A 10,859-nucleotide genomic window follows, 5' to 3' on the forward strand; every position below is an offset into this window, starting at 1 on the left:
CCATATTGGTCAGGCTGGTCTCGAGCTCTTGACCTCAGGTGATCCACCTGCCTTGGCCTCCTAAAGTGTTAGGATTACAGGCATGAGCCACTGGGCCAGGCCGCTTCAGGTACTTTAAATGTCACTGAATCACCTCTCACCCTTTTCAGTTCCATGATCTATAATCCACTTAAAGACACCCTTATTTCTCTTGTAAGTTCTGTTTTTGTTGTTGTTGTTTGTTTGTTTGTTTGTTTTTGAGACGGAGTCTTGCTCTGTCGCCCAGGCTGGAGTGCACTGGCGCGATCTTAGCTCACTGCAAGCTCCGCCTCCCGGGTTCACGCCATTCTCCTGCCTCAGCCTCCCGAGTAGCTGGGACTACAGGAGCCCACCACCATGCCTGGCTAATTTTTTTTTTGTATTTTTAGTACAGACGAGGTTTCACCATGTTAGCCAGGATGGATAAGTTCTGTTTTTTATTCTCTTAGTACATTTTGGGACTGTTGAATAATCACTGTAGTTTCTTCATAGGCATCTTATACTGTTAAATTTAAATATGAACTAGAACCTCTAAAATGTAGAATAGGAGGATTATTTCTCTAGTGTTGTTATTATATTCCCACTTCAGTTAATATGAAAGCCAGGAGTAAAGTATTTTAACTTTTATCTACTCTGCTAACTCTTAGCAGCCAATGGTGGAAGAGTAGGAAGGTGGAACTTGCTACTGGGAGAAATTAAAGCTCCCATTCTTTGTCCATGAGGTCAGACCAACAAATGAAAACAAAACAGTACCTATCCAAAAGAACTACCATATTCCACAACCCAGGTCTGGGCATATACTGGGTGAGAAATACATTTTACAATGAATTCCAGTAATCACATACATGTGGGACTGTGTGTGTGTGTGTGTGTGCGTGTGTGTGTGTATATATATATATATAAAATATATATGTGTGTGTGTATATACACATAGAAGTTCATGAAACAATACTTCACTTAAGATGTAAAAAGCACTGCTATTTTCTTTATATTCTACTGAATTTCATCTTAAAAAGTGCTAATCCAGCCCACTAACATTTCATAACACTGCTCTAAGGTTCCTTTCAGCTCTAAAATATTACGCTATATACTAATGATTGTCCTAAAAGTATGAATTCAATAATTATTTTGTAATCTTAATCACAAGTCACAAATTTGCAGGTACCTCAGGTTACCTCAGCTTCTACTTTGAAAACTTTGTAATCATTCCTTTCTCACCCTGTTTTAAAAAAAGGATGGCAAGAGTTCCATGCCTTTAAGAAACAGAAAACAAAGGTAACATCTTTCCCTTGTTTTGCACACTGAGGAAATGGTAACTAAAGGAAATGGTAGGATGTAAAGGACAGAGTGGAAGAAGGAAGTTGTGGAGATAGCGTTCATGGAAAGAGAGAAAGCTAAATTTGTATTGCCATTGCCTCCTCTGAGATTCCTAATAACTTCTCCTTTTCCCTCTTCCCCCTCATTCTTCCAGCTTAAGAAATTTTATCTTAAGATATCTAATTTTATCTAAGATAACATTTACAAATTTTATCTTAACTTCATCTGCCTTATTGGAGAACTACAGAACAAAAACCATTCCCAAGAGATCATGTGTTAGAAACTTTCAACCATAAAATACTTTAAAAACCTTAATAAAATCATCTAGATTTGCTTCGTTAGCCTAATCTGCTATTTCCTATCTTGAATGACTCAGTACAGTCTAAACTACGTGCAGTTCTAGAAAAGGTCCATGTTCTCTCTGACTTGTGGGCCTTTGCACATGCGATTCCTTCTTTGGCTAACTTCTAATTTTTCAGCTCTTGCCTTAGATATCAGTTACTTAAGGCAATCTTCCCTACCTTACAATTAGACTTAATACCCCTCACATATACTGTCCCATACCTTGTACCTTTTCCATTATTACACAGCTCCACTATATTTTAATTGCCGATTAATTTACATATTTCTCACTAGATTTTAAGCTCTTTAAAGACAGGACTTATATTTTATTTTGTTTGCTCCTGTAGAGGTGTTCAATAATTACTGAATGAATTATAAATGTCATTCCATCAGCCTTCCACATGCTTAGTGTCATTCCCTATTCTCCCTGTTCAGAACATTCTCCCCAGTTCTATCACCAGCATGAAATACTCTTTATAACCTGGCCCTTAATTATCACTATTTCCTCTGGATGCCTATAGCCTTTATTGTACATACTATTCATTTGCTAATTAACCCACCACTGTGTTTTTCAGTTATTTTTGTAATGCATAGATCCAATCTCCTTAACTAAACTGTACAATCCTTGAAGGCATAACTGTATGTCTCTCTTAGTACCCTATCATCTAGCACAGGGCTATGTACAAGGTAGACGTTAAATATTTGTAGATGAAGAATCAAAATTTAAGAGGTTGTTTCTCATACAAAACTGACAATATTTTAAAGTGATACTGATAAATACGTGGTGGCAATTAAACCTCTTGTCAATACACAGAAAATAAAAAGATATACTTTAGTACAGTTAAGTACAAATAATTTTTTAAAAAACCATTCCTGAGTGAGAGGTAATAATGGACTCAAATTTTAGGAGGCACTACAACCATAGCTACATTCATAAGTTAAGGATAAGTACCCTATGGCTTCCAAAATGACCTGTGCACAGAGAACATCACTGTATTTTTCAGATCTAGGACAGTCATATTTATACAAGAATTTAGGGCGGTCTATGTTTTGGAAAGATAGTTACGGTTTTGGCCTATCAAGAAGCACGCCTGTCAGCAAGGGAGTTAACTGGCGCCACTTGTTTATAGATAGCTTGCTGTCACTACAGTGCTCTCCGAATTGCTAATTCCAACTGAGTAAAATCTGAACCACAGATAAACTGTCCCAAATTCCATTACTAATTGGGGAAAATAATCCAGTCTTCCTCGTCTTTAGAAAGGCAAGCAGGCTGGGAATGGTGTCTACACCAACTCTTAATATGAGAGAAAAACTATGACTCCTACGAGAGCCTCCAGCGCTCCAGGTGTCCTCTGCCCAGAACCTCCTGCCCCGTTTCCCTTTGCTAAACTCAAAGGTTTTCTTCTTCGCCCTTTCCTCAAATTACTGACGTTAATTTCCTTCACTTACTGCTGCTCCGAGTTAGCCATGACTTTCTTCTTGGTGCTCTCTCTGCCCCGAGGTCACGAGGGCAACCTTTTCCCTACAGATCCCATTGCCCTTCACCCTATTCTTCCATGTCAATGGCATCTCACCTGGTAGGCTCGAGCGGTTCCCAAGGCGCCGAGTTGATGTGGCTTCCACTGCGGACCTGAGCCGCTAACAGAGACTAAAGGCCGGATCAGAATCGCGGAGTGCCGGCGCTTTTCGAAAGCAGCCGCCGCGGCCGCCCAGCGCCAAGAATGCATCGCGAGCAGCGCCATCTTGAGCGAGGAAAGAGGAAGCGAGAGAAGAGGATTATGGGACACTGGCGGACTGAATTCGGCTACCTTAATTGTCTCTCCTCTTCTTGTTTTCCCAGGGCCCCAGACCGGAAATGGATTCTGTTTGAAGATTCGGGTGCATTCGCGCAGCCTCTTTTATTTGTTTTTCCTTAGGGCCGAGCTTTGTTTGTTTTCCTTACACAACCGGGAATATTGCAGTAACACTGTATTTTTCTCTTTTCCTGGAGTTGCCAGATGAAATACAGGATGCCTACCTAGTTAAGTTTCAATTTCACGTAAACAACGAATCATTTCTTCGTGCGTGTGTCCCAAATATTGTATCTGCTAAATCTGTCAACCCCATCTTGTCTGTCATAATACTCTCTTACCTCCTCCAACTCAATGTCACGCTCCCCTCTCTCCATTTTCCCTATGCATATTCTTATCTTCACTCCCTTCTGAATTAAGGAAAGATTAAACTACAGACGTTAATTTCCCCTGGGAGGAGGCTTCAGCTGTAAGATTTACTGCTTCTCCGTCCTGTAAGGACTTTAACTTTGCTGATTGTTCTCTGTTGCGCAAACCTTGGGGCAGTTTTCCTTTGGTCTGTTGCTCGTGGGACAGACACACACACACACACACACACACAGAGAGAGAGAGAGAGAGAGAGACTACAGACATCTTTACTAATTTTGTCACTCTTTCTAGCTCTTCGCTTTGGTTTTTGCAGCGTCCCTAATTCTTGAAAAATCGCTTAGGTTGGCTGAAGGGTGGTAAAGTGAAATGTATGGAGAGAAGACCATGTTTAAAGACAGGCTTATATTCTTTTGTCACCACTATTATCAAACAAAATGTCAAAATATGTTTACAGTTATCTAGGAAACTGCATTTCCAGTTGTAAATGTTACCTGAAACCCCGGAGACAATAATGCAGTTGCAATTTTATATTCACTGCTGCATTCTCCAACTTTTCACACAAAAGAGACAAATAATTATGGACTTCTTATGAAGAGGTACTTTGGACTAGTAAGTCTGATAAAGAAAAACAGAAATCTGTAGCCCATGCAGTTAGCTTTTTTGTTCTGGGATTCATTCAAGGGGATGCTTGAGCTAGTTATTTAAAGAAAAATAGAATTCAAGTTGAAGAGGTTGACTGGAATTACACGTAAAGAAGATGACATGTTAAAAGCAAGAAGGCATAAGAAAATATTTTCAGGTTCAGGAGTCTATGGAGTTTGGGAAAGTAGTGGGAGGTTAACCTCAGTGAACAGAGACCTGATGGTAAAGGGCCTTCTATTTCATTCTAAGAAGTTAATACTTTATCCTATAACCAGTGAAGAGTTTTAATCAGGAGAGTAACATGATCAGATTTATATGTCCATTAAGCTACTCTGGCTTAAGTGAGAAGGTTGGATTGGACGGAGTTCATATTGAAGTCATGAAGTTAATGCAATAGTTCAGTCATAAAATAAAGGCCTCAACCTAGCAGAAGCAGTGGCAGTAGATCGATTGCAGGGCAATTAGGAGATGGAATTGGCAAGACTTAGTGACTAATTGGATGTTTCTAGCTTATTATTGTATTGTTGACGGTAGATCAGTAATGGCCTCATATTAATGACTATATTGTCATCAACAAATATTTATTCAGCATCTATTCTGTGTTAGACAGCTACAGTATACATTAGAGAAACTCTAGACTCTACTAATGATTTTTCTTAGGGCTGAATATTGCCACTGAATCTTACCACCCAGTTGTAAAGTCTTTGAATGGAGCCAAATTATTTTTTTCCAAAAGTAGTGCTCATTGTAAGCCAACTCTTTTGATCAAAAAGTGTGAATAACATTGAAATACCCAAGTTGTTACTCTATGATGAGCTAAAGTGAGGCAAATATTTATTTGCCAAATAAGCCAAAGAAAATTTCCAGGGCACCCAGAAATAGAAAGTGAAGCATAATAAGAGTTGCACACTGCTGGGGAAGAGCAGCAACAAAAAGGCCAACTCAGCCTGTAATAACTTGACACATAACTGTCTGACATAAATTAAAGAGACAGAGGTATACACAATAAAAGCTGCTATAAATAGCTGCTACAACCACAGATCACATGATAGCACTTTATGTATGCAATAATTATACTTAAATGTGTATAGTACTTTGTAACTTACAATCCGCTTTGTCATACCTTATTTCATTTAGTCCTCACATCGACCATGGAAGATAGGTATTATTTATTAATATGCCCATATTTATGAGGAAACTGAGGCTAAGAAAAGTTGTGACTAGGTCAGAGGCCACAGAGCTAATGGGATGGAGACCAAACCTAGGTTTTATGACTCCAAACATAGTGCTCTTTTCACTTAATAGCACCTGAAATGTGGAAGAAACACTTGAGCAATTTAAGAAGGCCACAGTGGTCTTCTGTTTCTAAAAAATACCAGAACTTATTCTCACCTCAGGACCTTTCCACTTGCTTTCCTCTCTACCAGGAATATCTTTCCTGTAGATTTTTAAATGACTTTTTCTTATCATTCAGGTCTCAAAACAAACGTCACCTGCTTAGAGAAGCTTTCCAAGAGAACCTTATCTAAAGAGGACACCCCCTGTCCCCACCACTCTGTATCACCATTGCCTTGTGTTATTTCCCTTAAAATCTTGCTATTCCAATGTGATCCACAGACCACTAGCATTGGCATTACTTGAGAGGTTGTTAGAACTGCAGAATCTTTTTTAGCTATTTTGAACTATACAATAAGTTGTTGTTAACTATAGTCACCTGCCCTACTGTACTATAGAACACTAGATCTTACTCCTTCTAACTACATTTTTGTACCCATTGACCAACCTCTTTTCATTGTCCCCTCCCTTCTGCTCTTCTTACCTTCTGATAACCACTATTCTACCCTCTACCTTCATGAGATATACTTTTTTAGCTCCCACATATGAGTGAGAACATGTGGTATTTGTCTTTTTGTACCTGGCTTATTTCACTTAGCATGATGACCTTCAGTTCCATCAATGTTGCTGCAAATGACAGGATTTCATTGTTTTATGGCTGAACAATATTTTATTGTGTATGTACACCACATTTGGAAGAAAATGTTCTCAACATAAAGAAAAGCTAAATGTTTCTTTATTTGGTTATTACCTTGTTGTATATATTGTTTATGATATCATATGCATCATGTATCAAAATATCACATGTACTTCAACAATATGTACAGCTATTACATAGCAATAAAAAAAGAAATGCAGAATCTCAAGCCCGATGCCAGACTTAAATATTCAAAATCCGAATTTTAATTAGAATGCCTCAGGTTGTTCATATGCACATTCAAGTTTGAGAGGCACTTTTAGAGCACGTATCACTTTCTGAAACTAACTTCTTTATTTTCCATGTACTTTTAACATTTGGAAATATTGAATCATAACTGAAAATTACAAAGAAAAATGTAATCACCATGTACCTACAACCCAGCTTAGTCATAGCTTAAGATTTTATGATACTTGCCTTAGATTTTTTTTTTTTTTTTTTTTGAGACGGAGTCTCACTCAGTTGCTCAGGCTGGAGTGCAGTGGCACGATCTCAGCTCACTGCAACTTTCGCCTCCCGGGTTCAAGCGATTCTCCTGCCTCAGCCTCCTGAGTAGCTGGGACTACAGGTGCATGCCACCACGCCCAGCTAATTTTTTGTATTTTTAGTAGAGACGGGGTTTCACCGAGGATTGTCTCGATCTCCTGACCTCGTGATCCACCTGCCTCAGCCTCCCAAAGTGCTGGGATTACAGGCGTGAACCTCTGTGCCCAGCCTGCCTTAGATCTTAAAAATAATGACTTAGTTGAAGATCCCGGCATTGCCCTTCTCTAATCCTAGTCTCTTTATCCTTGTGGATTTATTTCTGTTTTATTCTTTTATGTTATTTTGGTGGAGTCTGTAAGGAAGAGGTGATAAATAGGTTTCATTAATCCACTATGATTATCTGGATGACCTACATATTTTATGAGGCTAGTATAAACTTAATACATGGACGAGGACCATACAAGAAAATTATAGGTCAATCTGGCTGTGATTTTCCTCTTCGTTTTCTAACCTCTAGACATTTCCTTTGTTTGCTTTCAAGCTCGACTATGCATTTTTTAAAAACTGTGGGGCTTTTTGTTGCTACTTTTAACCAACTTGTCTGTGTTTGGAGTCTGTAGGGTAGTGTCTCTTACATGTTGTCAGTTAGCCCTCTTGTCTCTATTGTATACCTCTTAACCTGGTTTACACTTTAAAAAATGTAGCCCAAAATTACCCTTCCCCCAAAATAAGGTGCATTGCATAAAGATGTTTATATCAGTGTTATTAATAATAGCAACTTTTTCTATTGTTTTACTTTATTTGTTTATTTATTTTTTAGAGACAGGGTCTCGCTCTTGTCACTCAGGCTGGAATGCAGTGTTGCAATCACAGCTTACTGCAGCCTCAAGCTCCTGGACAAGGGATCCTCCCGCTTCAGCCTCCCAAGTAGCTGGGACTAAGGTGTTTACGACAGTGCCTGACATATATTTAAAACATTTTTTAAAGATGAGGTTTCGCTATGTTGCCCAGGCTGGTCTCAAACTCCAAGCCTCAAGTGATCCTCTTGCCTCAGCTTCCCCAATGGCTGAGATTTACAGGCATGAGCCACCATGACCAGTGCAACTTTTGAAAATAATTCCAAATATTCCAAAAGCAGTTCAATGAAATACCTCAACAGCTATTATTTGAAAAGTATATGTATGTACTTGCGCTGATACTGTATATGGGAAAGTATATATGAAATAATGTTGAATAAAGAAGAAACAAACATATATATACATTTATGTGTATGAATATATAAACACATACACAAATGTTTATTACTATTGAGATTTTAGGAGAACATTGCACAAAATAAGTAGTTGTTTTAAAGTTATGTTTATCACTTTTTTTCCCTTTTTGAAGGGAATATTTATTGGGCATTTATTCTGTTTTAAGCACTGCACTGCACTGCACTGGGTGCTTTAAGTTGTGTCATCAAATTTAATCCACTCAACGCACATAAAGAGTGGTTTCTGTTATAATCTCCACCTTACAAATGAGGAAAAGAAAGCTCTTGGCTTGCCCAAGTAGTTTGGAAGTGGTAGAGATGATATCCAAATCCAGAAGGTCTGATTCCAGAGCCCATGCTCCTTATCACCATGCCATAGAGGGTTTTAATAATAGTTGTTTGTATAAAAATTAAATTTTAAAAATGAATGCAAAGTTTTAGTTATTTTTTAACTTAATAAAAATTTAGAGATTTTGGTAAACCTTAATGCTTAACCTCCAGGGGAAAAAAATCTTTTACAAATTTGTAAATGAGCTGGTTTCTTTGCATATCATGCAAAATAATATCTTAATCCTCATATATAATAATAACAGCTATTAATTATCGAGTGCTTCATCTGTAACAGGGAGTAGCTACTGCTTTACATACATGATCATATAATCCGCTCCAATATTGTATGAGGTAGCTAATATTATAATTACCATTTTTTTCTGCTGATGTAACCTGAGACTTGCAGACATTAAAGAACTTTCCCAAGATTGCTTACCTAGCAAACAGCGGAGTCAAAACTCAAACCTAAACCTGACACTAAAGTCTATGCTGCCAACCTAAACTATGCTGCCTTTTCTTGTATGTGTCAATGCCACCTGTAGGATTTAGGGGGCATGCCAAATCTGTTTTCACTGTAATATTGTGGGCAATCCTATGTATTATAAAGCAGTGACCCAGCTTTATCTCGACAAAGAATAATCTTGTGGGAATTTCGTAGGACTGTGGGACCCCATGTAGATGGCACAATAAGAATCATCTCCTTTTGAACACTATGCATTGAGTCCATCCCAAGAGTCATCATGTGTATCCCTGAGAAATATTTCTAGGTATATCCTAATTTCCTTCTTTCTTTTCTTTTTTTTTTTGTATTTTTAGTAGAGACGGGGGTCTTACCATGTTGGTCAGGCTGGTCTCGAACTCCTGACCTCAGGTGATCCACCCACCTCAGCCTCCCAAAGTGCTGAGATTACAGGCATGAGCCACCATGCCCAGCAGGTATACCCTAATTTCAAGTCTCTTGAAGATCTAACTTGCTTGCTGTTTTAAAGCTCCATGGTTTTACCTGGTATGAAGGATCCAGTGAACTGTGAAAACTTGTCTTTTTATCTGTGTGGCATGTAGACCCATGATAAAACTATAGATTAATAACTCAGTATGATGTTTTTAAGCTCTCAGAGCTCACTTCAAAGTTTTCATCTTAAACTCTCCAAGTTGCAATTTCAAGATATTCTAAAAGATGTTGAAGTGGGGTGAGAGAATGTGAATGAGAAAAATTAGAGAGTTATCTGGAAAATTATTTTAATAAGATGGGTTACAAAGGGGTGGATAGACTTGAGTGTGACATCAATTTTTAATAGGCTGAGCCTGATGAGGGTTCATATCTGTCTATTAATGTAATATCACTAAGATACCTCTGGCTATAAAACCCATTATTCTGTGATTTCTTACTAACCCGAATCATTATTTACTTTATGTTTGAGGGAGCCTCTCTGGCAGAATCAGATTTTTTTAAAGACCTATTGTTACCCAGGTAACTGCAATAATTATGGTAGTATTAATAATTACAGAGAAGGAAGGAAACTCAGGTACATGGAGGTAGTACTGAATGGTATGATGGCAAAAGCATCAGTATGATGTTGTATTGATTTCATGTTGCTCCATAACAAACTAACACAAACTTTGTGGCTAAAAACAACATACATTTATTATCTCACTATTTCTGTGGGTCAGTAATCTAGATACAGATGAGTTGCATTCTCTGCTCCAGATCTCACCAAGATAAAAATCAAGATATCAGCCAGGGCTGCAATCTCATCTGAGACTTGGGGTCCCTCTCTCAAACTCACTGATTGCCCAAAAACTTCCTTACAATTGTAGGACTGAAATCCTTGTTTTTTTGCTGGCTGTTGGCTGAGGACTACTCTGTTTCCAGAAGGATCCTCAGATCCTTGCCACATGACCCCTTTTATAGGTAATTAACATGATTGGTTGCTTCTCCAAGGCCAGAAACAGAATCTCTTTGGTTTTGAACCTTTCTTTCAAGAAAGGACAGGACCCTCTTTTAAAGGGCTTGCCTGATTAGATAAGACCCACCCAAGATAATCTCTTTTTTGATTAACTTAAAGTCAACTGATTCAGCGCCTTAATTACATCAGCAAATTCCCTTCTCTTTGCCATGTAACATAATCAAATCAGGGGAGTGTTATCCCATCCATATTCACAAGTCCTGCCCACACTCAAGTGGAGGGGATTATGTAGCGTATATATACTAGAGGGTGGAAATGATAGTGGCCATCTTAGAATTTTGCCTATGACAAAAAACTGGGGTTGCAGATCAAGT

The 10,859-nt window shown here is 38.3% G+C and overlaps 1 protein-coding gene across 3 annotated transcripts in view; it reads right to left on the bottom strand.

Annotated features, from left to right (window-relative positions):
- Positions 1–4,005, bottom strand: part of ABCB7 (ATP binding cassette subfamily B member 7) — a 103,457-nt gene extending 99,452 nt beyond the window's left edge. Inside the window, exon 1 of one of the 3 annotated variants that reach the window (XM_004064412.5) lies at positions 3,252–4,005. In XM_004064412.5, coding sequence (XP_004064460.4) covers positions 3,252–3,419 — 168 coding nt within the window. In that variant the 5' untranslated portion in view covers positions 3,420–4,005. Of the gene's footprint in view, positions 1–3,126; positions 3,204–3,251 lie in introns of those variants that run through there. The other 2 variants (XM_019019707.4, XM_055376763.2) reach the window with 2 other exon arrangements.
- Positions 4,006–10,859: the final 6,854 nt, after the last annotated feature.

This window comes from Gorilla gorilla, chromosome X (assembly GCF_029281585.2).
Source record: "Gorilla gorilla gorilla isolate KB3781 chromosome X, NHGRI_mGorGor1-v2.1_pri, whole genome shotgun sequence".
Taxonomy (NCBI): domain Eukaryota; kingdom Metazoa; phylum Chordata; class Mammalia; order Primates; family Hominidae; genus Gorilla; species Gorilla gorilla.